Below are 27981 nucleotides of genomic sequence, written 5' to 3'. Positions count from 1 at the left end.
CTGACCTTTGTGGAAATGTAGCGGGCAGAAATGACTGAGTTAAGGATGCCCCACAGCATAATTGCTAAGGAGATTAAAGTCCCCTTAATTGCTTTTGGCCAACTAATGCACTTTTTTTTTTCCCCTCTGTTTTTTGTAATTAAAGTAATTTAAAATATTAATAACTGCGCTGGCGCGCGCGTAACCTTAAAGCGCAAACAGGCGTGGTTACGTGCTAAATAGAAAAAGCAGAGCGGCAATAAACCAACCTTAAAGGTGTGAGTTAGACGCACACACACACACACACACACATTTTGTATCGCCCATGTCAACAACGGCCTCTTCAAAGGTTTGATGAAATATGCAAATATCTAGATCCATGCGCGACAATCAATTGATGCGAGTGATCGATTCATTGGGATCGATAGCTTCCGTAGCGTATTCCCTCCTTTTATTTATTTCATTTGTTCCTGTTCCCCATCTTCCGCTGCTCTGTCCCCTCTTATTGCCTCCTCCACTCCTAATTAGCCTCCTCGATTGCTTTCTTGCCCGTTTTTTTTCTTTATTGCCAATAACCTTTGTCAGCTCATAGATTCTGGTCCGTCCTGTTCTCTCCATCCTTCCGCTGCCGACTATTCATTTCTCTCCGTTTCGCAACCCCATTCCCCTGGTTATCCCCCGTGACCTCCACGTCTCTCCATCCCTCTCCATCCTCTCCTCCTCCTCTCTCTCTCCCCATTTCCCTCCTGTCGGCCACAGTGTTTGCTTTGCTATTGTTTATCCATTTTTCTCTGTTTGCGCTGATGAGATTGACTGGACACAGGCAGACACGCACACACACACACACACACACACACACCTCAATAAAAGACAGGGCTGGCATTTCTCTGGGGTGTAGTTAACGTGGCGCTGCGGATCGATCCGAGCTCCGGTTTCCGTGACGCAAAGCGAGAAGCCGGAAGCCGATCACTCTGGCTCCATTTCTATCAAATGCACCTTTGTAAAGGCGCGATGGCATGACTCACAACGTATGCTTCCCTTGATTAATCTGCTTCATTTTGTGACAGCGTAGAGCGTTAACCCCCAAACACTTTGTTTCTTGCTAAATTGGCAACAAACAAAAAAAACAATAGGCGAGACCCTCTCTGTCATGGTTACTCCTTTTTATATCCATCGATATTCTGTGACGGGAAGGTGAATGCTGTCAAATTACAATCACACCACATCTGTACTCTGAGGAACTATCAGTAAAGGGAAGAAGAAAGAAGAAGGGGAAAGAGAGATCGTACGAGGATGAATCTCTCACGTCTTTTATTTCCCGAGTTTGATAAACTCGCTGAAAGAGAAAACCTCTTCTTAACCCTGTGAAGTTTTCAAAGAACGGAAGAAGTTTGTTAAACTAGCGATGAGCCTTTTTCTGAATTAACTCGGCAAGGTGAAGTTAAAGGCATCACTAACAAGAGGACAAAATACATAGTATTTGTAAAGCCGGGCTGACACCCGAGGCGATCATTTTCAATATGGAAGAAGGAGAAAATAAGTGATTATCCTCGCGTCAAAGCGTCGACTATCTAATTAGAAGTTGTAATAACCCGAGTCCTTCGGTGGATTGGCTGGACTCGGTGGCCTCATTCTTGCCATATTGTTGATTGATTGAGCTGCAAATATGGCAGACATAATTATTCTATATTTTGCGCCGTCTCTAAATAGAATTTATTAGATTTGTCTTTGTCCTTGATTCCAAACCTTTGGAGAGTCGAGTGAATTCTCTCCATCCTTGTTTCCTCTCTCTGGTGGATGGGACAGCCTGATTGTGTCCACGTGTCCCATGGCTCCCACTATTTAAAGACTTGGCTGTTAACTTTCTTTCGTCTCCCCCCCCCCCCCCCCCCCGGCGTAGAGGACAGTCGTACCATGGGTGCACGGCCCCCCCCCCAACCTTAATCCTACCGCTCCTTTAACATGGCCGCTTCAAATATGGAAGTGGAGCCAAACTCAATATATTCATTATAGTGTTAGCGACTAATGTGGGCGAGGAAGGGTGTTGGTGTCATTTTGTGTCCTATCTATGTGTGCCGGTCTTTCGAATTCATTATGTTCATATAGTGAGCTTTTTGTCTCCTAATTGGCTAATTGTGGTTCCATTAGCTGCTGTTCAGCAAAAGTTGTAAACGCTTCCATTCATTTGTACGGCAGGTGCAAGACAATATCTCATTGATGTATAGAAAGTGAAATGACTTTGTGTTCATTCAGTTTAAGTCGTTTGCACGGAAAATCATTTGGAATTAGCCTCGAACCTCCTGAGCTAAAGTGTCTCTTGCTAATTTGCCGAGGAGATCGTATCTAGGCTGCTTTACATTGCTGTGACCACGGGGCTGTTCCCAGGAGCAGGTCCACCTCTGAGTCCCCCGGATGGATCACTGCTCCAAATTATACAACAAAACTAGATCAATACAATTTCCTTCTCATTTCAAATGGGTTTTGCTTTCATTGATTGGACTTCTGCGACTCGGTAGACCTGCTTCAGGAACAGGCCCCCGTATCATTGCCATCTGTTTTGTCTAACGCGCTCCTCCCCCACCTCCCACCCCCCCCCCCCCCCCTCTTTCTGACCCTCCATCCTCCAGGTCGCCCACTCCCTCCGACCTCTTCCTCCTCCCTGCTCCCTCCGTCCCTCCCGTCCTCCTCGTCCGCCCCCCACCACCCTGCCCCCGGCCCGTCCCCGCCGATCAGGGAATGCCAGGTGCCCCTGCTGGAGAAAAACTCCGCCCACGCTCACCTGGAGCCCCACCACCCGGATGACTCGTACATGCTCCGGGCCCAGACCTCCTCCTCGGGTAAGAGAGCTCACCATTCACCCCCCCCCCCCCCCCCCCCGAACATTTGATCCTCCCGTTCATTTGATTCATGCATCAGAACGCCATCCATCACCGCGCGTCCGCTTCCTGATCTGCTTTAGTCATTGCTCAATCCTTTATTTCAATGTCACATCTTGTTCTTTTGGCCATTTGCTTTTTGCCTTTTGTCTTTTTTTTTTGCTTCTTTTTTTGCATTCCTTTAAAGTCTGCATTCTTTAGCAATGCTGGGACTTAAGCAGCGGTTATTTACATTGTGAGGCTTCATAAAATATGCAGTTTGATATTTAAGATAGATATCGAACTGTCGTCAGAGTGGAAATAACTAATGGTTGCGCACACATACATTTAAAATCCATTTACGTATTTTTAATGGTTAAATAATACCCAGACGACTGCCGGTCAAACTGCTTTGTAAACAAATCAATTGTTTTGCTGAGGAGGCCGTCAGTTTTTGAAGGAGCAAGAAGCAAAAAAAATGACTAAAAAAAGAATCTCTGTTCCCAAACTTGACTTTGGAGGTGCGTACGAAAAGCGCATTTCACCGCGACAGCCAATAATCTCTCAATGGATTACAGATTCAACAGACATAGCCCTTTGTCAAGGACTGCTAGGAAAGAATAAAAAAAAAACAATGATGCAAATGAAAGCAACACCTGCACTCTGCCGCGCACATATCAGTTTCCAGTGAGTAGGTGTGTGTTTGTATTTATTCTCCATGTGACATTAATAATGCACCGGAAAGTGAAAGGTAGGGGCATGATGAATTTTAAGTGCCGGCAGGGAGGATCAGCGCAGCAAAAGGCAAACCAGTTAGTTCCCCCCCCGGCTGAAAGGCTTCTCTTTCATCACTGGAAGCCCTGTGTGCTCACATCACACGCACACATGTGCGCTGATGAGTTGGTTCATCAGCAGACACTTTTTTGTTTTCTCAACAATTATCTACTGTGGGCCAGCTCTGCGTCCCTCTGTTTCCCGCTCGTCCGCTTCTCCTTCATTCCTCTGTGCATCTGCACTTGTAATCAGCAGATATATTTAGCAGAGGCCTGATGGGAGGAAAGGGAGCGGTGGGCAGAGAAGTCCTAATGCGATTTTTGGTGGAATACAATCTATTGTTAATGGCGTTAGGCTCTCCTTTGATCCAGTATAAATCTTCATTAGGGAAGGGTCCGGGTCCCAGGTTCAAGAGCAACGTGATTAGGAGGCTTTTAAAATGACGTTACATCAGCCTTCTAATTGGTTTACTGTTTGCTGGGGCAACATCAATCATTAGCCCAGTAACCGCACAGCAAATAAATTCACTCTGCCACTGACACCCTAATGGCAGACACTGGCGGAGAGGGAGAGCCCGCTCTCTCTCTCGCTCTCTTTCTCTCATTCGTGTTCACATACACCCACACGGGCTGTTCTGAGGCTCCTTTTGAGTCTCTGCTGAGCATGTTCACACAGAGTCGGCAAGAGAGACAACCAGAGAGGGAAAGAAAAGGAGAAAGAAAAAAAAAACGGCCGAGAAGAAAAGGGAAAAAGGGTGGCGCGAAACAGGCAAATGGGAGCTTGGCTGGATGAAGCCAAACTTTGAAATAGTTTAATGAGACGTCCTGCAATGTAAAAAAAAACGTCAAAAAGGAGCCGGAAAATAACATCTGGCGGTCCTAGTAAGAATGCATGGAGTGCGTCGCCCAAAAGGGCAACAGAAAGCAACAAACACTAAGACAGAGGGGGATGTAAATACAAATACAAACCGGTAACCTAATGAATCCGCCTCTTAGAGGGCGAACGAGAGATATCTGGATGGAAGGAGAGCAACATTGCGATGATGAAATTGCAAATTGCCACGTTTCCCGGCCAGGACCGCTGATCTAATTGGTGCAGGGAGAGTCCTTGGCTTTGGGCGTCCATTAAAACCGACCTTAATGAGTTTAGAGTGGCAGTCTGGCACAGCGCAAACACACCCTGGCACGAAGGAAGGCACAGCAACGGCTGCGAAGGAAATAAAACACCTTTAACCGGCCCGACTGTTTATGCATGCGAGCGTGCCTGTCGGTGTGTGTGTGTGTGTTTCTTTGTGGGTCCTGGAGAGAGTTGACGCTGGGCAGGAAATGAGCCTCACCAAGCCAGGCGGAAGCTGACCACGGCGAGATAATCCTCAGGAAGCTGCATGCTGTTTGTAGGTGTGTGTGTGTGTGTGTGTGTGTGTGCGGGCTTCTGTAACTCCTGTAAAGTAGTCCGCCATTACCCAAGCTAACAGGTGGACAGACATGACTTGTGCTCCTACTGAAGCGTGACGGGTGAATGGGAACGGAACGGCGCTGCCCAGGATTGGCTGGGAATTGGGTCGGCGCGTGTTTAGGTGGGAATACTGTCTGGCTCGGAGCACCTGTCTGGGAACGCCGGGACAGCCGAGACGGCCAAACGGAGCGTGGCGGATCGCTCCTGGAAAGATCTATCGAGCGCTAGCCGCTGCCTCGGCCTATTCATTATGCAAGTGGGGGATGCGGCGCTATTTTTAGCCCGGGCCTCCTCCTGAAGTGTCCGGGCTCTGTGCTGCCGGGGGAAGCCACCTCGAGCCACCTCGAGCCACCTCGAGCCACCTCGAGCCACCGCGGCTTTGTTGAAACAAATCCACGGGAAAACAAAAGGCCCAGCGAAGACGCGTCGCCTTCGCCCGCGCTAATGTCATCCTCCCTAATGGCGCTTATGTAAGGGTGACCTTTGCGTAACAGGGGGAGGATTCGTGTGTGTGTGTGCGTGCCTGTTTGTGTGCGTTTGAGTGAAAAGGCTTTTTCTGCTCGTCTTTGTTACTCGGCTGAATTTGATGATTCTTCTCTAGCGGATAATTGCCTCCCAATAAGACGGAGACGACTAGCCAAGGTAGAGGCGTGTGTGTGTGCGCGCGTCTGAATGTGCAGATTTATGTCTTTAATTGTGCCTTTATGTGTGTCTCTGGATATAAAGAAGACGTTTTTTAACGTGTGCCCGTTATTCTCACCTCAAGCTCTCGTTCCATTGTGCTCAGTGTCTGAGCTCTGAAGAGAATGACAAACGAGGAGCATGTGACATTCCGAGGCAGAGGACATATGAAGTTCCAGCACGTGAGGATATACCACCTTTAAAACGTGGGGAGCATAGCAATTAGCTCTGAAAGGAGAAGCAGCGTGGGAAACAATGGAGGCTTGCGCAGCGTGTGTTTTTCGCAATTTGAAAAAGACGGATAGCAATGGAGACATGGCACGTGAAATAAAGAGACAGACAGGCAGGGGAAAAGTGGGAAGGGCAGAGGGAGGATAGGGGGCCGGGGCCTGCAATGATCCGGTTTGCAGCTCTATCCTGCACAAGGACACACACACACACACACACACATACACGCAGATGAACATCCTGCCCTCCGAATTTTGTCTGTTAACCACAGAAAATGTCAATAAACACTTTGCCCATCTAGGGCTGCAAAACAAACTGTCTGGGTCGGTTGCTGCTGCCAGCTGGCCACACACACACACGCGCACAGTGTTAGATTAATACAGTGTGGCAAACCTCTGCCTCTCCCTGGTGTGTGTGTGTGTGTGTGTGCAGTGTGCTTTACAGGGGAGGCAGGTTAGCTAATTCTCCTCTGCCGAATGAGGCTCTTCTGAATTGGTGAGCATAATGAACTTCCAGGGATTAGCCGGCGCCAACCCCAACAGCTTACAGCTACAGCCCCCCCCCCCCCCCCCCCATCCCCACTGCAGTCGCATGGGACCCGTGGACAGAATAAAGTGGGTCAGCCTTCAACAGCAGTCTGAAGGGCTCACAGCTCCTTCACAATAAAAAAAACAAAACGAAAACAAGCGAGCGCTGTTGCCAAAAAAAAATCTCTCCCCGGTCTCGGTTTGCTCACCCTGAAAGAGAGAAGGAAAAAAAGGATGAAGTGCAATAAAACGTGATCCGCTCTGCCGCTCTCTAATTGCTCTATTTCCTCGCAGCATGTTTTGTCTTTTATCAGACCGGGTTCCTGGTGAAACGGTTGTTCCCATTAGCCTACCTGCGGGACTTATTTCATTCATCTGACTAACGCCATTAGTGAGATGAATCTATTGGTCCCGCTCACCTCCAGCCCGCTCATATCCGCGCTCGGCCTCGCTTCCTATTGGCCGGTCGGACCTGTGTTTACGCGGCCCGAGGTGATCTGCGACTTTCCTAGCTCTGTGACCTAAAAATGGCCTTGCCTCTCAGGGCGACCTCCACACTCCTCAGTGCGTTTCTGTTTTCACCGACGAGCTCTAATAAGTCTTTTTTTTAATTTATTTTATGCATTTGAAGCTGACATGAAAATTAATTTCTATGACATCGCTCTACTGTGCTGTTGCAGGGGAAAAAAAGAAAGCAATTTACGTCTGATCATAAGTATTTTTGCACCACACTCAAGGCTGTGTGACTTGTGTGGGAATAAAAGGGTTAGTTACTTCTGTACGTCGGCACGTTAACAACCGTAAACACCAGTGATGAGTGTGCTTCATTCTGCAAATATTGATTAAACGCACAATGAAACAAACAAATCTCTTTCTATCATATAACAATCCTCCTCCGTTAACCTTGGCAGTATACGTGAAGATTCTGACAGCGCCAGGAGGCTTTAACGATCGGCGTTTCACAAAAATGCTTCTCTGAACGTTTACTTATTTTTGACATTATCTGGACACTTGTAATAGAATTTGAAACTACAGATAAAGCGTTTTTATCTCCTCTTTTGAGGGGGAATATTAAAGGCGTAGCAATAAAATGCAGTAAATGCGAGTCGCCGCATAGGCACAGAATATGACCCCCGTGTAGCGATGACGTGGCCGGACTGTTGAACAGTGCACACACACACACACACACACACACACACACACACGCACAGGCTCACAGAAAACTAAGGCTAAGGTTTTCCACATAATATCCATCTGAATTTCAATGAAAAAAACTCTTCAATATTTATAGCAGGAAAGTGAACAAAGGCAAACAGCATGCATTTCTTTTTCTACGCAGATTTAAACATGGGAGACAGCGGGGTGGTGTGTGAGCAGCGGAGTGCCTACTTGTATTTTTGGACCGTGCGTCCATGCCTGCATGCGTGCAAGCAAGCTTATTTCTTCCTCCGGTATGGGGCTTAGGTGTTGTGTGCATTGTTGCTCGTCTCAGATAAAAGCATTGAAGCAGACAGGGTTCTAGTCAGCAGCTCTTTTTCCTCATGTGTAGGGACATTGCAGGGAAGGGAAGTCGCCACAAATTTATTTATCAAGTGCTTTTAACAAACAAGATTCACCTAAGAGCGGTATACATCGCTACAAAGGAGACCCCCCCCCCCCTCCCCCCCAAAAATGCAAATAAATGCGAGATGAAAGAGAGGAAAACAGTCCGCGTGAAGGAATGAGGCTGCGAAGGGGAGGGGGACCACGGGAAATGTACACTCTGCACGTGTGATGCAGGGGGGGGGGGGGGGGCTTGGCTTTCCCTGCAGCTGTGCACTCGCGCCCCTTCCTCCCAGGACCGTGTTAGAACGTGCACACAGATGCTCCGAGTCCCGCGCGGGCCGCGCAGGTCGGGGCCCCTCTGTCTTCCTCTGCCGTCCTTCCTTCTCTTCAAAGCTCGCGCCGGTGACACCTGGTTCCCCCCGCGGCGTGGAGGCAGAATCAGGTCACCTGACAGGACTGGTCGCCGCTACGGCTGCAGTTGCGCGGGAGCTGCCTTCCCCGCATGTTTCTCTAAACCGCTGTCTCCTTTTTACAACTTTCAGTAACGAGGCAAAAAAAGGAAACTCCCAAGTACAAATCGTATTTTGTAGTGCCTTCATCTTTTCAAGTGTTTATTGCCAAAAGATGAATTCAATGCCTTTGTTGTAGGAAGATAGACGGTAGAAGGTAGCATGCAGACGTACTGCTATAAATACACTCACTGCCTAAATTAATTTGAATTTGCATGAGCTGGTTGCAGTGTGTGCATCGGTTTCAGCTTAGTGTTATGTCGCTATCGTTCATGCCTCTCGGGAATCTCTTGACCGACAGATGTGAAAGCAGACAGCACGAGCGCGACACACCATCCCGTCTTCTTTAAAAAAAAATTAAAAAAATAGTCCAACTCAAGAAGAAAAGACAAATTGAGGAGGGCAAGAGTGATGGCGCAGCTTGACAAAGCAGCACATATGTACACATGTGCGCTCACGCCTTCCTTTGATCAGCGCCGAGGATCCCAACGTGCAAACAAACACAATCCCCATAGAGCACAAAGAATGAAGCGCGGCATGTCGTGGTGATGAAAGAGAAGCGCAAACTGGGTTGTAAAAGCAAGAATTCAAAGCTAAATGCGACATCGAAGACTCCGGTGCTTCTTTGCAGAAAACTCCCAACGGTTTTTTTCGCTCAGACCACATTGCGACGAAGCGGGCGGTTCATTACATGACCTCTTTATTTATTATTTCTGATCAGCTGTGCGCCGAGTGCGTCAAGGTGTGAACAAAAGTATGCTAATGAGCGTGCGGCGGCGCATGTGTCGAGCTCATATGGTGTCTGATACGTGCTTTATTGATTCTCCTGTGCCGGGCCCACACAGACTCTAACACGCTCTAGACGGGATCAGGTCCCCCACTGATTCACACACACACACACACACACACACACAGATGGAGGTACAAAGGTGACGTGTGAATGGGTGTTTCTTGTCTGACTCATCCGGGTTTGTTTTTCAGCTCTCTCACTCAACAGTCCATTAGCTCAGAGTTGGAAGGGCTGCTATTGGATTCTAGCTGACATGTTCCTCCACGTCTGAGAGCAAGAGATGAGGGCACACGCTGTGCGGAGTGCTCCAGTTCCGCTCTCACACACACACACACACACACACACACACACACACACTTTCTTTTTGAGAGTTGAAGAATTGGCTTAAAATAGAGGGGACAAACAGCAGGAAGAGTGCGCAAACCAAAATGTGAAAACGGTATTATCAAATTTCATGTGTCTATTTAGATCCTGCCAAATAAGTTATCGACTTAACTTGGAAAATATGACACTTCCTCTGACAAAATGATTGTCAACACGTAACACGTAATGGAATGTTACTGGTTATTTGCTGGCTGAAATAAAAGGCTTACTTTTTTTTCTCCAAGCTTAACAATAAACACTGAATGTAAAATAACGTTTTTCTTTTTCTTCCAACTGTCTTTGATTTCCTTCACGAGGAAGTAACTTCATTTCTTTTCTGTTCTCATCTTCTCCCAGGGGCCGCCAACCACCACAGTCAGTCCACGCTACGGCCTCCACTGCCCCCGCCGCACAACCACCACACCTTATCTCACCAGTCGGCAAACAGCCTGAACAGAAACACCCTGAGAGGGGGACGCAACCCCATCCACGCCCCGGCCCCGGGCCCCGGAGACGGGCCCACCACCCCAGAGTCGGTCCAGCTGCAAGACAGCTGGGTTCTCAACAGTAACGTCCCACTGGAGACCAGGTGAGAGGAAATGCATTCCCTCGATTTGATTTACTTATTTATCCACTCGTAGCCACAGCAATGGGATGAACCTTGAATAAGCAATAGTGAGGAAGGAAAGGTCAGAGTCATGTTGCTTCAACAACGTTACTGTGAATAGCAGGAATGAAGCTAATTAGAGTCGGATGGAAGAACGGTTTCTGCTGCGATCAAAGACTTTGTTAGGAATACATTATCAAAGGCAGGCATTCTTTTTAGTCGCCTTCCAACAAAATATGCAACAAAAACCCAAGTTGGCTGGTAATTTAATTTACTTTTTTACTACTGAAAGCAAATCAATGCTTCTTTCGTGGAGCAATTTATGAATTTAAACAAATGCTTCGATTTGGGCTCTTTGGCTCTCAATTACTTCAAAGGTCAACTGTCAAGGTGGATTACTGTAGAGGACACTCACACACTGTGCTGCAGGTCAGTGTGTGTTTCAATTAAACGACATTATACGCCATGCTTTATTCACCAAACCTGAGTAAAGCATCAGACATGATAACCACATTTAATGGCTTTAATTGACTTCCAATTGGTCAACAGCACAAATTGGACCACCAAAGGTTACCGTAGTTGATCTGTACTGTTTGTCCAAGCTCCAGACAGATTTACTGGGCCCTTTTCATGCAAATTATCAGACTTTTTATTATGACATTTAAAGGCTACAAATAATGAAGCCAGAGAGCTCTGAACACCTTACATCATTTTATTCTCACTGATAGATATGAAGGTCTAAAGATCTTTTTACTGAGGAATAAAGGTAGACGACATGAACTTAGGGAAACTCGACTGCTCCGTCTCAGACACGTTGATATGATATCACATCTGACGGACCCGAGCTCCACTGTAGGGTTCACTGAGGAAACACAACACCGCAGAATACCACAAACAGTGTGTCACTACACCCTCGCTCATCATTCAAAGCCGATCTATTAACAAAAAGAATACTGATCTTGGCCACTGATCCACAAAGGCAAATGCATTCCCTCCCTCATCTCACACACTGCAAAAAATACAGAAAGCTGTCAAAGTCATTAAGCGCACACCCCGAAGTGAGGGAGCAGGATACACAAACCATTTCACACACCATGCGCTCTTGCCAGTACACAAAGAACACTTACCAGGCAAACAGAGCATTCATGCAGGGTATTACTATTCATGAGGCATGCAGTGTGAGGGGACACCGACTACATGCTTGCTTGCATGCGCACGCTCGCTGTCTGAGCATTTATTCTGCAAGCTGTAGTTGTGTTTCTCCTGCTGGGCACTGGGGCTTCTGGCTCCGACGGCCCCGGGATAAGCTCCCCTAAGTGCCGGCCTCGTGCAGTATTTATGAAGCCCGGCCTGATTAATTCAGCCCCGCTGGTCTCAGGTCCATGCTCAACCGGTGCTGGTGCATCGCGTCGGTATGTGCGAGGGATCAGAAGACGCGTGGCACCTAACTAAACAAACCTGCAGCCCGAAATAGAAGGTATTTCCAGACAAATTGTTTATCCAGGCATGTGTTTCCATGGCGATTGTTACGTCACCTTTTTGGGTACGCGGGGGACGAACACGAGGACAGTCAGGCTGAGAAAGTTGCTTAAACTGATGGCAATTTACACACTTTATTATTAGAATCTTAAATACAAGGTTGTACTTTGTATAGGGACCTGTGGTTGAGCCTAACAAAAGAAAGTCATATATAACAAACTTGATCTGTCTACCCACCTCTAGAAACAGAATAGACAAAATGGCTCCGCACACCTGAACCTAAATACAGAACATGGACACAGGTTGAACCCAATCTTCACATAATTTCAGGAGACTTTTTCTTTATTTTTAAATCTTAAAAATGATCTTTTAGGACGTTTTGGGCTTGTAAAAGGAAAGTTATAAATCCACTTTTTCACAGAAGCCATCGTTGCAGATTGAAACAAAGCGACAAACACACTGACACACGCTGTTGAGCTCTCCTCCGTGCCAGTATTTGGTCATGCTCAGGTGGTCGGGATTGGCCATGGCCCGCAGCCCGCCGCAGTGAATCGAGCCCAGAGCCGCCGACAGAGTTTCCAGCTCCACCCTCCAGATTGGGCCCTCCTCTGCTTTGGCGGTGGCGGCGATCGGGTGGGCTGGCTGGAGCTGCTGGAGCTCGGGACAACAGTCATAGCCAGAGATTGCACCCTCGCGTTGGCAGAGTCCCGTCCATCTCGCTTTAACTGGCAAATGTGACGCAGGCAGGGAGCACATGATGGCGCTCGTATGTGTGGATGTTCTGAGTATGTGTGCTCTCTTTGACATTGACTGCTCCCTTTTGTAATCATATGCTAATTTTGGCATTTATTGTCCATAGTATAGCGTGTGTGTGTGTGTGTGTGTGTGTGTGTGTGTGTGTGTGTGTGTGTGTGTGTGTGTGGGTGTGTGCTTTGTGCTTGACCTGATAGTGTGACAGTGCTGAGAGGATGAAGATTGATCACCTAAGAACACCCCAGGGCGTGGATGACTGGCAGGGGAGGAAAGAGATAGGACAAGATGAGTGTGTGTGTGTGTGTGTGTGTGTGTGTGTGTGTGTGTGTGTGTGGAGGGGGGGGGGGGGTTGATATAGCAGAGAGCTAGAGAGTGGTGGAATGGAATAGTTTACTGTAGTGGAGGGAGAGATAGAGAAGGAGTGAAATGGAGAGAGGCGGTGATTGAAGGAGATTGTTTTGGGGAGTGTGTGTGTGTGAGAGAAGATGGAACGGCACAGGAAGGAGATTGGGGCCGGTTGAACATGGATACATTTACCGGTGTGAGATAAATGACTATAGATGGCTGGTGCCACTGTGTGTGTGTGTGTGTGTGTGTGCCTGGGTTTGTGTGTGTGTGTGTGTGTGTGTGTTTATGTATATGTGCCTGGGGTTTGTGTGTGTGCGTGCGTGTGTGTGTGTGTGTTTATGTATCTGTGCCTGGGTTTGTTTTTGTGTGTGTGTGTGTGTATCTGTGCCTGGGTTTGTGTGTGTGTGTGTGTGTGTGTATCTGTGCCTGGGTTTGTGTGTGTGTGTGTGTGTGTGTGCGTGGGTTTGTGTGTGTGTGTGTGTGTGTTTTTATGTAAATGTGCCTGGGGTTTGTGTGTGTGTGCGTGTGCGTGTGTGTGTGTGTGTGTGTTTATGTATCTGTGCCTGGGTTTGTGTGTGTGTGTGTGTGTATCTGTGCCTGGGTTTGTGTGTGTGTGTGTGTGTGTGTGTGTATCTGTGCCTGGGTTTGTGTGTGTGTGTGTGTTTATGTATATGTGCCTGGGGTTTGTGTGTGTGTGTGTGCGTGCGTGCGTGCGTGCGTGCGCGTGTGTGTGTGCGCCTGTATCTGTCTGTGTGTGTTTATGTATCTGTGCCTGGGGTTTGTGTGTGTGTGCGTGTTTGTGTGCGCGTGTGTGTGTTAAGCGGGAAAAAATCTCTTTGTGTGCATGCTAGTGTGTTGCGGCATTTTGCAAGAGAGCGCCTGATTTCCAATTGGTCCCTTGGAGCCTTTTGGCGAGCTGATGCCAGGTTCAATCTCTCTCTGTGATCTCCGGACATTCCTCTGCTTGGTTCTGGGCCACAGCTCTTGGGGGGAGAAATAAGATCACTGGGAGGGTTGCCGCATCTCAATTTTTCTGGAAGAAGCAGCTCAGGGTGGGGTGCTGCTGGTGTTGCTGGGGCTGCTGGTGCTGCTGGGGGCTCTGGGTTACTTTGAAATGCATTACTGCGGGGACAAACACAGAGATGCCACCTGTGGGAACCACTGGGGGCAAGAACAAGGAGAAAATATTCATGCCTCTGGTGAGCTCACATTCATTGTGTATGTACTGTAAATGTAATATCCAGAGTCCCACGTTGATGGAACACCAAAATGATTTGAGTTAACACATCTCTATTGTATGTACGGAGAATGATGAATCGTCTCATGTCATGTCATGCTGTGCCATCATCAATGTTGGCAGTAAATGCAGACAAACGCTCCCAGCGTCTGCGATTCCAAGTGTTGGACGACCTAAGTAATAGCAATTGAGAAAAAGAGGTCCATTTAGAAGTCGTGCTTGAGATTTTGATCATATTGCATATATATCAGACAATGGAGTCCATGCAGGATTTATAAAATACTAGACAATTGCGTGCTTTGCAAATGTAACCACTGATGCCACACTCACTTTGTTATTCTGATAAAGTCCTACCAGAGACTTTTAGGATTTTTACCTGGGTATGCAGAGCTGGAATAGAACACGACCACACGCTACACGACAGGGCTCTTTTACAAGTGGAACATTGTTCTAAACTTGACAAAGAAATAGGGTTTCGCCGTCCACCCTCTGCTGTCACAGCCGTTGCAATAGGTAATACTATTTTAAAGCTAATGTGAATCCAATGCAGACTCTGCTTGGTCTAACCTGGAATTGTCCAAATACATCCAGCTGACATTCCAAGAAGCAGCTCTCATCAGCAAAGCAATCTTGCAGTAGGATCGATCAATCACGGCTGAGCATGGCCCAATATACCTTATCTCCTTTTCAATGAATATTGCCTCCCTCATTAGGTACAGAGCCTTTACTAAATACTATTTTCCCTGGAGCTTAATGAGCCTAATTTCGTATTAAAACAAAGTTGTGGGGCGCCATGACTTAAAAGCCCACACGGGAATACAAAGCCTTCGTTAGAGTGAACCGTTCCTTCAATCTAAAGATCTTCTCCATATCATCTCTCTGTAGTTGAATACTAAATGATGCCTTGTGTAGCTTTGCATTTCACGCACATCATCAAGCACTCATTGTCCCCTGTCCTCTTTCAACGCAACACTCAGCGAATCAATGCCCATTATGCTGTGTCCATCTGCCGATTGTTGTTCCCAACAATTGTAGCCGGGAACAATTCTCCCGGCGCCATCCTCGAGCATCGTCCAATCCCTGAGCCTTTTGTTTCATTCTGAGATCTGACCGTTTTTTTTTTTTTCACTCACCCTCTGATCGAGCCAACCTCCGCTAATTGTTCTCCACCTCTGATGATTATTCTCTTAGCGCTATCCGAAGCAACCACATGTTTGCGAGAGCCGTGAAAATGTAGTGTTTGCGCGTGTGCTCTCGAGAGCCTGCGCGTTCCCTCGCTCAGGGGGGATGCGAGCTTTGACTTCCTGCTAATTACCCAGCATGCTCTCTGTTCTGTGGTTAATTGTCCTGTTCCTCTCTTTCTCTCGATGGGGGACAGGGTTGAATTGGAGTGAAAACATCCTCCCTTTCTCGCCAGTTTGCCGTCCAATCTAGAATCTAGAATCCCCCCCCCAACCCCCCCGCCCCGCCCGCCTTCCTTCTCTCAGGTCACTCTGCGAGTATGCAAATGAATGCTTAGTGGCACGCACGGGGCAATCTCACAAAACCCACATGGTTTTTATTGTTTGTGCGTGGGCAGGCGCCCGTGTCTGAGAAAATGTGTGTCAGTGTGTGAGTGTGTGTTGCATGTGTAAGACCGGATGCATGACAGCGAGCTAGCAGTGGTTAGACTGGGGGGAGTGGGGAGTAGGGGGGGGGGGGGGGGATGCCGCTGCTGGCAGCTCAGTGGAAAGGGAGGAGGGGAGGGGTCTCTGTCAGCCCTCTCTAATTATGTGTGACGTTTCCACGCTGGACCACTGTCAAAAAAACCCCCACAATATTCACACACAAACACATGGGCGCGCATGCGAGCAAACACAAACACACACACACACACACACCCGGGCCCTAATGATACAGAATTGTGATTGCCGGCTGCCTGCTATGATAGAACCCCTCCATAGTCCTCCGCTACATAAATCAATGTCAATTACCTCCCCAGAGCACATTAGACACTTTCCATTCCTACTCGTAATTAGTATGGCCCATAGACATATTCCTGTCCCGCACCAAGCCCGCTGTGGAGCTTCTGCACACAAACAAAAGGAGCCAGGAAATGAAATGAATTCAGGGCCCCACGTTCACATGCATAGCAGCACATTAAGTCGCGTACATGGCGCCGCACGGAAGCCAAGTAATTGACCGGACCGCCGTCTCTTTGCATACGTGCGCACATGATGGGGTATCGTAATTAATTACCGCTGGCCTTGCCATCGCAGAGTGGCTGTGAAAATGAGTTGAAGTGAAGACACCTGCTGATTGACCTTGGATGTGTGTGTTTGTGTGTTTGTGCGTATACACATGCCTTGCACCCGGTGTTCCTGCATTTGAAAGCGTGTGTCTTGGCGCATGCATATTAAAATTGTGGGCTGTGACACACTAGGAGGCAGGTATTTTTAGATAATAACCTCGCATTTCTCCGCTTGCCGTCTCCACGCGCTTTTTCAGCCCCTATGCGTCGAGGGGTTGTTGTCCTCGTCGTCCCCCCTTCATCTCCGGCCCCCCTTTTCCTCGGTGTCACGCGGCGCACCTGACCGGTAAAGGAGGAAGGAGCAGAGGAAAGGTTGGAGGAGAAAAAAATGGGAAGAATCCAGCAGGATAGCAACCAGCAATGAGTGGCATGAGATGATGAGAGAGACACCGAGCCCAGACTGGCTGAATAATTGATAGAGAGTGAAGCGGTGCTCCCCAGATCAAAATCGTTACGCTCTGAGCTCATCACCTGTTTTCACCCAGCGTTTTTAAGAACAGAGTACACATGCACAGACACGCTGTTATGAAACAGCCGTTATTAAGGACATCACAAGGATAGGAGGCAACGCGGCCAAGCGCAGTTTAGCTTTATTTTAAATAACCTGAGTCATTATCACTGGTCCTGCTGTCTGAATAAATATGCTACAGAAGGAAAAGCCGAGCACTGAATCACATTTGTGCCTGCACACACACACACACACGCACACACACACACACCTGTATGTATTACTTAACGTCTGAGGAGACTGTATGTGAGTCACATGTCTCGTGACAGAGGGAGATTTGAGTCACAAATCTGGTGACCTCACTCTCCATTTGGCTCCACTTGATAACAAAGACTAAATGCCCTTGACTTTAACACCAATGACCATTGACTTCACATGGAATTATGTGCTATCCTCCAAAAGCCCCGATGATTTATAAAGATGTTACATAAGAAGGCCAGCTTTAATGTGCTTCAGCCAGCTAATATCTAAGTCAATGTTAGCTCAGAGCTAGCACTAGATAATTAACTTTGCAAACATGAAATTAATGAGCCCAAGACGATATTAACAATTAAGTTAAGATTTATTAACTTGGTTGAGATGTTCAAGCCAAATACTTTTGTATAATGTTATTATTACCGCACAATTTCAGATAAAACTACTTAAACAAGACCATATTTGTAATAAAAGGATTTGTCGTTTAACCATCACAACATGCAATGAACATCAATCCAGAATTGCTTTAGCTCTCAAGCAGCCTTTCAGAGAAATGAGGAGAACGAGATGAAATGTCTTTTCTTTTCTGAAGGAACGTCCTCACTTCAAAGATCAGAAACTCTCACAGACACAAAAACAGAAGAGCCAAAGCATGCGCGCGCACACACACACACACACACACACACAAACTCCTTCCCCTCAGTCATCTTTGTTGCAATGGAGGACCTGGCCTCCTCTGATACACCGGAGGGCTTTCTACTGTTCACCTGTTGTCTGTGGAGGGGCAGGTTCTCTCGCCCTGTGTGGGTGTCGCGAAAGATGTCACAAAGGTGCCATAGAAGCTGCTCTTCCTTTTTCGGTGTCCTTGAAAAGTTTCTTGAGAGCAGCGTTTCATTTTTCTAACCATGGCAACAATGTCAGATCAGAAAAGGAGTCTGAAAAAGGAGGGTAGGGGGGAGAGGGAGAGGTAGATGTGGAAAAAACATGTGTATAGATGTATGTGAGAAGGAGCAGAGTTGCAATCGGAGAAGGAGGGGTGAGCAGGTGCAGCAATATCCGAGGATAATGGGTAATATGAGCAACGGGATGATAGTTCAAATCCTTATTTTATCCTCTCTGAGCTCTGACCTCACCAGGGCAACGCGGACAGGAAAGGAGGACGGAACCCATCTAGAGCGGAAAACGAGGAGCCTCGTAAGGGAGAATGGAAGGAGGGGGAAAAAGAAAATAAGAGTGCAGCAGGTGGAGGTCAAAGAGAGACCTCGGACTGGAACGGGCTGAATCTGAGAGACAATCAGTTCAAGGATGTTCAAACCCAGATGGCAGGAGGGTTTTATTGCAAAGACGAATTGGACAAAAGTTTGCACACATGTGACCCAGTCGCCTGGGTTCTGATTGGGGGTTACTGCGGTGTATTTGCTACGTATTTACCTCCCTACAAGAGCTTTATTTTCAATCCACTTCTTTCCGCCCCAGTGGTGCCATCTCTCTTTGTAGCTGTACAATGACATTTAGTCACTCCTGTGGGTTTTTTCCCCCTCTTCTTTAGGCACTTCCTGTTCAAGACGTCGTCAGGGACCACCCCTCTCTTCAGTAGCTCCTCCCCCGGGTACCCCTTGACCTCGGGGACCGTGTATTCTCCGCCCCCTCGCCTGCTACCCAGAAACACTTTCTCCCGCTCGGCCTTCAAGCTTAAGAAGCCGTCCAAGTACTGCAGCTGGAAATGTGCGGCGGTGACAGCCATCGCAGCCGCCGTCCTGCTGGCCGTCCTGCTGTCCTACTTCATTGGTAAGTGACATCACACACCCCATGTTTTCCCATGAATATGACCCTTCAATCATTTCTTTGAATACACATTGCTTAGTCCCACGTTTGCTGGCCTTCGCCCCGTGGCGCGTGAACTCTGCTCTGCACCTGCAATCAACTCACACCACATTGGGGTAAAGAAAGCGTAAAAGCCAGCAGCCCCGTTGTCAACGCAAAGCAGTTTTGTCGCTGCAGTCTCATGCTGCACTGTCAACATGAGACTGCAGCCAGCGGCCTGCTCTCCCCTCTTCATTAGCAACTGGACCGGACGGACACCAAAGCATATTTTCTTTTCGTGAGCGGGTATCAGTGAAGTTAGGAATCCCTGACTTGCCTGGCAGGGGAGCGCATGCCTCTTCACTGATCTGAAGCCAATGCGCAATGGTCATTCTTAAAGGAACGGTAGGTGCTCAGAGGAGAGCACTTAGCGAGTACTTCGGGAGGAGACTGTGATGGCCGGCTTCTGGTTGATCTGAAGGGAAGGGAGAGAGAAAGGGCAGCAAGTCGGAGAGTATGTTTGTGTGTGGGCGAGGATTTTATCCCCTCGCGACCTGGTGCACTGGACAGGCCTCTAGGTGTGTGTGTGTGTGTGTGTGACACAGAGCTAGACAATAGAAAAAGGACAAACAGAAAATGTTTGGCTGCATGTGTTTGTGTGCGTGTGGTTGTGTGTGTGTGCGCGCATGTGTTTGAGGAGGCAGATGTGTCACCGAGCTCTTGATTGGCCTCTTACCCCAGAGACTAGAGGCAACAGATGGGGGATCTGAGAAAACAGTGGCATCAGCAGAAAGAACGACCTCCTTATCTCCCCTACATACATTATTAATCAGTTTTACATCATTTATACATATATCTATTTATATACTGTCTGTATATATATATACACACACACATATAACACATATTATATATTATATATATATATATATATATATATATATATATATATATATATATATATATATATATATATATATATATATATATATATATATATCATTTTTTTAATATATTATATGATACCCGGGGGATCATATAATATATATATATATATATATATATATATATATATGATCCCCCGGGTATCATATAATATATTAAAAAAATGATTATTATTTATGATATTATAATATCACTATATATATATATACACACACAATACTGTATATACTATATATACATGATCGTCGTTGTGCACGTTGTCTTGCAAAAGCCACGTGCACTCCCAAGTCCGTTTGTGTGTGTGTGTGTGTGTGTGCGTGCCCTAGAGAGCGCTGCGCGGAGCAGATGAAGGCGTCTTGCCTCGGGGCACGCCATCAGAATCCGTCCTCTCGTGAGCTTTGCGCGGTCACACTGCGTGGCCATAGAGGAAGGGCGGAGCTTCCCCGCTGATAGCTGAGGGCGGGGATCTCGTGCAGCATAGAATCTTATTTTTACTAGCAGCGTTACGGGCTCACTTGGGGAATGCAGTGAAATAGATATTTTGTTGTCAGCAGAGATCGTGCAGTTGTTAATAATTTGCAAACAATAAGGAACTAATGAGGAAAATAATTCAAAAATGTCTGTATCCGAAAACATAATTGCTTGGGTTAACTACATGTTTTTTTCTTTTTTTACCACTACATCATTGTTAGCTTGCCAGCTGGGTTCTTCCCAGACACATTCAACTTGTTAACGGTCTCCCCCGTCTTTATAATTATTAGCATGAGCTTTTTAGCCATAATGAGAAATGACTTATTATAGCTAGAAATGAAACAGTAGGCATGCTATCTCAAAGCAGTGAGAATGTGTACAGTTCTGTATAATGCTGCATTTCTTCTTTTTTTTATTGAGTTCGGTGTGTAAGAACGTTTTCCTATAAGCTCCACTTGTGTTTATTTACTGTTATATTGTATGCCAAACATCAGTGCTTTTCCCGCCAAACTTAATTGCGCAAGTGGCTATAATTCGGTAAGCTGAAGAAGCCTGTAATGGTAGTTTATTGTCATTACAGTATTATTTTTACAAACTGTGGGGCGTGAGGAGATGTTTTGCTCTGGTGTTTTGTCTGTGCTGAACAGAGCTGTAGCATCGCTGCCAAGCCTGAAACCCTTGTGTTTACCTCGCTTTTTGTAGCGTTAATCGTGCAGCGAGTTTCGGTCGGAAGAGTTCACTGCTCATAAGGGGGATTTTGTAGTGCTTCGTGTGTGTGTGTGTGTGTGCGAGTGAGAGAAAGCCCAGCACTCACTGGGGGGATTGTGCGGAGCACCCAGAGCCATGCAGCGTGAAGAGGACCCCTCTGAGGCGTCCACCCAGGAGCCCCCTCATAAATTACACCGGGACACATGTGCTTGAGCAGCACTTTTCTCTTTGTGCATGTGCACGTGAGCATAGGTGTGTGCGCACTCCAATGAGCTACATTGGCTATATGCGCGCGACAGCTTGTGTTTCTGATAGCGAGGTTTTGTGGGCGCGCTGGCCTTCAAACAAATGTTTCTTTTGTTTTTCAAGGCCATAAATGCACCTTTAGAAAAAAAAACGCTGGACAATCTTCCAGAAACACACACACGCCTGCTTGCACACAGAGAGCCTTTCAGAGAGGCTGAACCCAGCATGCTACTGGATCACGCTAGATGTTATCTTTTTTGAAGCTTATTCACCGTGTCCTACACACACACACACACGCACGCACGGATACACGACATGGAATAAACACTTGCAGCCGTGTGGGCTCTGCATATCAACACAAAGACGCATGTCCGTGTGAGTTAGAGAGAGGTCTGCTGACGCTTTTGGCTCCGGCGGCGTGTGGCCTCGTCTTTACGTGTGAAGGAATGGCTGGGCGGGTGGAGCGAGGAGGATAAACGGGAGTGCTTGTTCTTCATTTCCCCCCCCCCCCCCCCCGGCGTCTTGTTTGCTCTTTCCGCATGGAGCGGCGAAGCCAAAGGAGAGGTGGTTGCTAGGATACAGGTGAGCGGCTGGCGTACAGGAGGGAAGACGACGCGACTCGTCATTGTGTACGGCGACCTGGAGGGAGCAAGATAGAGGGGAGACGAGAAGCAGGTTGCGGGAGAGAAAGAAAACAAGAAAGGGTTGAGATGGAGTTAGAGTAGAGGGGGAGAAGGGAGATGTGTCACTGTCAGTGTGTGGCCAGAACATAAAGGGGAGAAGAGGAGGAGGAGGATAGCTGGAGAGACCGAGGAGGAGGGCAGAGGCTGACATGTCACAGCTGGCACCGCAAGGGACGAGAGGGTGAGATTGAGGGGGGGGGGGGGGGGGGGGGGGGAGACGAGAGTGGTCTGTTGTTTCTACTGCCGGGGATAAAAAGGAGGGGAGCCGACGGGGGGTGGAGGAGAAACCGAGGGCAGGCTGAGGGAGGAGAGATGAAGGAGAGCGAGGCCTCCTGGGGGTCCTGTCACCTGGAAATATCTGTGGGACTAATGTCCCCTAATTGATCACAGCGAGCGGGACAACAGAGGGAGTGTGACAGAGAGAGAGAGAGAGAGAGAGAGAGAGAGGAAACGGCGGTGACGATGACAAAATAAGTTAGAGGCTCGGAAAACAGGAAATGCAGAGTGGGGGGAGGAAGCAGACGGAGGGAGTAGGGAGGCGCTGTGGAAGGAGACGAAAGAAAGGCCACTGTGGCGCAGGCGGGAGGCTTCGAGGACATGTCAGAGTCCAGGTGGAGGGTTTTCACACAGACACAGGTGTGCCCTTGACTGCAATGAGTAAAGTCGCTCGCGGGCGCCAGTGTCACCTTCGCGGGGGTGTTTGGTGCGAGTGTGCGTGTGTGTGCGTGTGCGCGCGTGACGGCTGAATTTGTCAGGCACAGTGGCATCCTCCGCACGGTACTGTCACCGCTGATAAATGAGAGCGCACAAACGCACGCGCACATGCAGACACAGTGTATTTTTAGTCCCGCTCTCAGCTCCCCTGTCTATTGATTAAACACACACACACATGCACACACACACACACACATTGTGCGCGCGCGCTGTCATCGGGTGTGACCTTCATGCCTCCGAGCCGTCCACTCTCCATCCATCAGCGCTGTCTCGCTGTACCAGACTGATCACAATCGCTTACTGCCCATGCCTTCCGCTTATAGGCGCCTCACTTCGGTGCCTTCGTAACGACGCTGCCTTACATAATAACATGTTAATGATTTTCACCGCTCAAAGATGTAGAGCGCTGCCAAAATACCCCGGGTGTTAATGTAATCAGAGTTTGTATTTTCTGGAGGAAAATGTGCGTATTTTTGCCATTAATCAGAGCACGCGGGCCTGCTACACTGCTACAGTGATCACCTCGAAGCTGGGTTTAAAAATCAGGCGTGTCTCAGGAGAGTGTTTTTACAGATTTGTGCTGCGTTTTAATCCGCATCCTTCTCGGTGTGAGTGTCAGCTGATGCACGCCAGCCAGGAGCGTAGGAAAATGAAATAATGACGAAAGTAAAGGTTGAATTCCTGTGCATTGTCAGCACTGACGTTATTATTATGTCTCAGCCCGTTGTCAGGCATCTCATTCACACACCTTTATGCTGAAGCCCGAGGCTCTAACAACCAATCAAAAAGGGAAGTCGCTTTTCAAAACACCTGAGACAATTATCCCATCACATTGATTAAAATATTTAAAAAAAAAAACAGGCCTGAGCTGTTTCCCCCGAGATATCATGTCACCTGGCCCCCAACGGAAACGTTCCCTGACACACAAAGACACTGATTATCACATATTACAATAAGTAACGTCTCCCTGCAGCATTGAAATCTTAATGAAGTGGTTCCCAATTCATTTTGACCTTTTAAAGCAAACCAGTGGCTCCACCATGAGTTCAGAGCATGTTCTCTTGGATCTGAAATGGTTAATTATTCATTATGTTGGACTAGAAAAAGAGAAGAACAGAAATATCAAATGTTTTGTTGAGGATATAGGATTCGGATTCTTCATCTTTATCTTATGAAGATACCGATTATCATGTTTGGGAGCCACCGCCGTATTTTTTATTTTTGGTGGACCTATGTCCTGTAATTACTACACTGGGTATAATCTTCCCCTTGTGACTCGGTGTAGTCCTTACTGCTGCTGAAAATTGGTTTTCAGGACTTTTTCCAGGTGTTAAAATATCTTAAAGATTCTCTAACCGCTATCGTCACATCCATGCAAGTATCAATAACGTAACTTGTTAAGTTGCGATATGAAATGTTTCCTGATGTGCGTTATAGTTACTTTTTGACAGATTTTGACCTTTTAATTAAATTGATATTTTCTAATGACCCCTTTATCAAAAGTTATATCAATTATTTACCCTTCTTGGATTGTCTAATTTGAATAGTCTTAAAATACCCGAAGTTAAACTCTTCATTTTTAAACCAAAATCAGATCAAGATCCTTTTCTAGAGGAAACGTGTTGGGGTTTATTGCCTTCTTGTATGTATGTATCTAATCAATCTTCTCAACCCTGATGGATCCTGACCCAAGCCTTCTTTGATTTGGTCTTTTTTAAAGAAGATACAACAACAGTAAACCCCAGAGTGTGCTCTATGTGCTTCAGTCGTGCCGGAACCTGCAGGCCTCATCGTGGCCGCCTTCCAAAGCCAGCTCCTTGACCCCAATGTCCCCTCTCACTCTGCATGTGGCGTCCCGTCTGCCGACCCGAGGTGGAACAGCTAGAGGTCAGGATGAGTCGCTCGTGCCAGTGTGGCTGCATCGGGTGTGTGTGTGCTGAGGTGAGGGCAGGGCATGTGGCGAATGCAGGGGCTCGGCCATAAGGATCAGACGGGGAGCGTGTGTCCCCGGCAGAGGGGCCTGTCGTACCGATAAAGGTTAGGATCTTACCACACGCCGCCGGTCCAGGGAGAGGGCGGCGCAAGGTGCGCTGCCATCTGCACCGGAGGGATAAATGGGTCATGGGCGCCAGCCCGGTCATATGAAACACCAACGTCCTCCTCCTCCTGTGACTTTCTGTCCGTCTACCTGAAGTTTTGAGGTTCTATTCTTTGCGTTTGCACCCCCCCCCCCCCCGCATCAAGCGTGCATGGGCTCATTTCATTCACTTATTTCCTCATTCATTTATTCATTAGTGCGGGTCTTATCCAGGCCCGATCGTTAGTCCAATTAGACCCATGGCGCTTCACCGGTGCTGTGTTGGAAACAGGAGATGGATTAAAGTGAAAAGAAAGAAATGGCTGTCCTCTCTTCTCCTCTCCCCGTCTCCCCTTTTCTTTCAGCCTCTCCGTCTCTTGGCCTCCAGAGCGGACCCCCCCTCTCCCTCGCTCATTCACTCTCCCCCTCTGATCTGCGATAAGATAGCATAGTTCCTCATATCCTGTTTCTAATACAGATCGATGAGAGGGAGAGGACCGAGGTAGGGAGGGATGAGACGAGGCAGAGTGGGTTGATGAGGAGAAGAGAAAAGCGCAGGGAGGGGCGGAGGGGGGTGGAGGAGATATCTGAAGAGGAAATGAGGATTCAGAAAGGAGGACATCACTCAGATTCACATCTCTTTTCATTTAGCCCCGTCACACACACACACATACACACACGCACACACACACACACCTACGCGGCGGGCCGTCTCAATATCCCAGTGCCAATAAGGAAGCCATTTCTGCTGCGTGATTGAGTGAGTTGCCGTTTCTCTCCTCCTGGCGCTGTTTTGCAGGTGGAAGCTACGAAAAAAACTCACATAACCTTTTGTGTTGCAGTAAATTACAGTTCAGTTGCATCAGCGGAGGAGGTCCCCCCCGGGGGGTTGCAGTGTGTGTGCACTTGTTGTTAATACCGATTTTAAGCATGCACACGCATATACAGACACACACACACACACACACACACACAGCCAAGCAGACGAATTGTGTCTCTCAGTGTCTATGACCCCCCAAGGGCAGCAGCCTAACGGCCGCCCCCGTCCCTCTGTCTGAGACTCTAAATGATCTCAGCAAGCAGCGCCTTAAGGAAACCTATATGAGAGACGAGCACGCTTTATTTATAGACTACATAAGTGGATAATGTGTTGTAAAGTCTAAGACACACGTCCCAAATGGCCTGAATGCTGAGCAGTTACACAAACCACTTTTTGCCGCAGAGACGGCATATATTCGCACACGAGTTTGTTTCTGGACAACCAAATGTTTTGCTTAATGTGAGCCCCAGAGGTAGGAGGGAGGGGGAGGGGAGGCGGGTGTCGAGAAGAACCAATTAGCAGCCGGGCCGAGGATCGGGGGGGGGCTCGTATCCGCCACAATTACCGCCCTAATTGAGGTCAGAGTTGTTAATTTAGTGGTGAATTAGAACAGTTAATATGCATTTACCAGGACGGCCAGGGAAGATGGCAAAGAAAGTGTGTGTGTGTGTGTGTGTGTGTGCAAACACTTGTACTCTTTGTGTTATCTTGGTGTGCAATTACATAAGAAAGCATGCAAGGTGCCATTCTCCTGCCTTTGGTACGATTAGGAGCAGTTCAATCCGGTTCAACGGGTGACAGGGTTGAGCAGGAGCCGCGGTGACCAAGTGGGATCAGTTACAACATGTTGAGGGTGATGCGACATCTTCCAGTCGGGGGGGACACTCCGTCCACAAAGCCCCCTCACACAGGAATCCATTTTGCACCCTTTAGCTCTGAGACGTTCCTCATTCCCCTCCTTTCATCCGTATTCATCTCATCCTTCTCTACGCCATCACCATCGTCATCACAGGGATGCTTTCCCTGCTTTTCTCCAGGGGATTTTATGTGTTCTTTAATATTCTCTCAGATCTTTTACTTTCCTCCGCAGCAGCGAGGTGCAACGCGACTCCCTCGCGTGGCCTTGACCCCCCCGGTGCTCTTCCCCCCCCGTCCATTTCTCCTCTTATTGTGTCACATGATCACGTGTGCTGCCGCTGCCGTTTCAGGTTCTGCCTTTTGCAGAAGATACTAGCGAGCACTTTGCTTCTCTGAATTATGCATCAGGATTACATAAAAAAAACTCTTGAAGCAACAGATCTATTTTTAATCTAACTGGTTTGCTTGTTAAAGCTGTCTCTCTATGTTCTTTCCATGTGCGTACACACGTGTGTGTGTGTAAAAAGACAGAAAGAACTTTCTTGTTCTCCTTGGGTCCGTCAGTCAAATTCAATTCAGACTGTCTCCATTGGCATGGCATTTATAAAGCCTTCCAGCGCTGCTCAAAAACAATAATTATGGCAATTATGATCCCAAAAGACCCTTAAAATCATGGCAACACAATGTTGAACACATCGACTTCAGAGATTTTATTTGGGCTAAAATTACACCCTAACAAAGTCAGAAGTGTTGTTAGAATGAAGGATGGTGCTCGTAAGGAGAATGACACTACGCGTCTTTGTCTCTCCTCCTCTTTGTGTTGCTGCAAAAAGAAACCTGTTGACAAAGCAGCGGCTCGTGTGCTCCCGTCGCCAAGGAGTGCGAGTGCCATCTATTGGTCAACTTCTCTCAACCAGCCACGGACCAAAAAAAAAAAAAAAAAAAAAGAAGGAAGGAAGGAAGGAAAAGGACAGGAGAGAAAACTCATTTAGGAAGGTGCAGTGGCCCCTCAAACGCACACAATGAGCAGACGCACACATCTGACTGTGGGGCTGTCGGATGTGTTCTTGGGCATGACCTAGATGGAGAGCGGCGCCACAATAGACTCACTACGCGCTTACTGTCTTCTGCCGATTCAATTGGTTATCTTGCCATCGACTGCCTCCCCGTGATAGCATCTCTGCGCGCGGTTGCGCCCGAATGTGTGCGCGGATGCATGTCTGCGTTATCTAGGAGGAAGGACAGGAAAAGATAAGATGAGGAGAAGGAGGTAAAACAGACAGGGTGGGGGGAATTAAAAGTAAAGAGGGAGGGGGATGAAGGTCAGCGTGCTGGGAGAGGGGAGGGCAAGAGGTGGAGGCATGTGAGAAGAGAGAGGAAGGACTCTGTGCGTCCTTCGCTCCTCTCCCTCTCGCCCCGTCTCTCCCACCAGCACCCCCACCCCCCCCCCCCACACCCCCCGCCCCGAATTGAAAAATAAAAAAAGAGCTGACAGCGGAGACCGGGCGTCAACCGAGGTGTCAGCGCTTTCTT

At 47.8% G+C, this 27981-nt stretch overlaps 1 protein-coding gene across 11 annotated transcripts in view; it reads left to right on the top strand.

Moving 5' to 3' along the window:
• The window catches only part of tenm2a (teneurin transmembrane protein 2a), a 136039-nt gene that overhangs the window by 75607 nt on the left and 32451 nt on the right, over positions 1–27981 (top strand). For 8 of the 11 annotated variants that reach the window (XM_037459749.2, XM_037459748.2, XM_037459747.2 and 5 more), the window contains 3 exons: positions 2607–2816; positions 10064–10295; positions 18673–18911. In XM_037459749.2, coding sequence (XP_037315646.2) covers positions 2607–2816; positions 10064–10295; positions 18673–18911 — 681 coding nt within the window. The remainder of the gene's footprint in view (positions 1–2606; positions 2817–10063; positions 10296–18672; positions 18912–27981) is intronic. The other 3 variants (XM_062560773.1, XM_062560772.1, XM_037459751.2) reach the window with 1 other exon arrangement.

Source organism: Pungitius pungitius, chromosome 2 (genome assembly GCF_949316345.1).
Source record: "Pungitius pungitius chromosome 2, fPunPun2.1, whole genome shotgun sequence".
NCBI lineage: Eukaryota > Metazoa > Chordata > Actinopteri > Perciformes > Gasterosteidae > Pungitius > Pungitius pungitius.
Note: the sequence above shows the minus strand (reverse complement) of the source record. Positions and strands in the feature narration are given on the sequence as shown.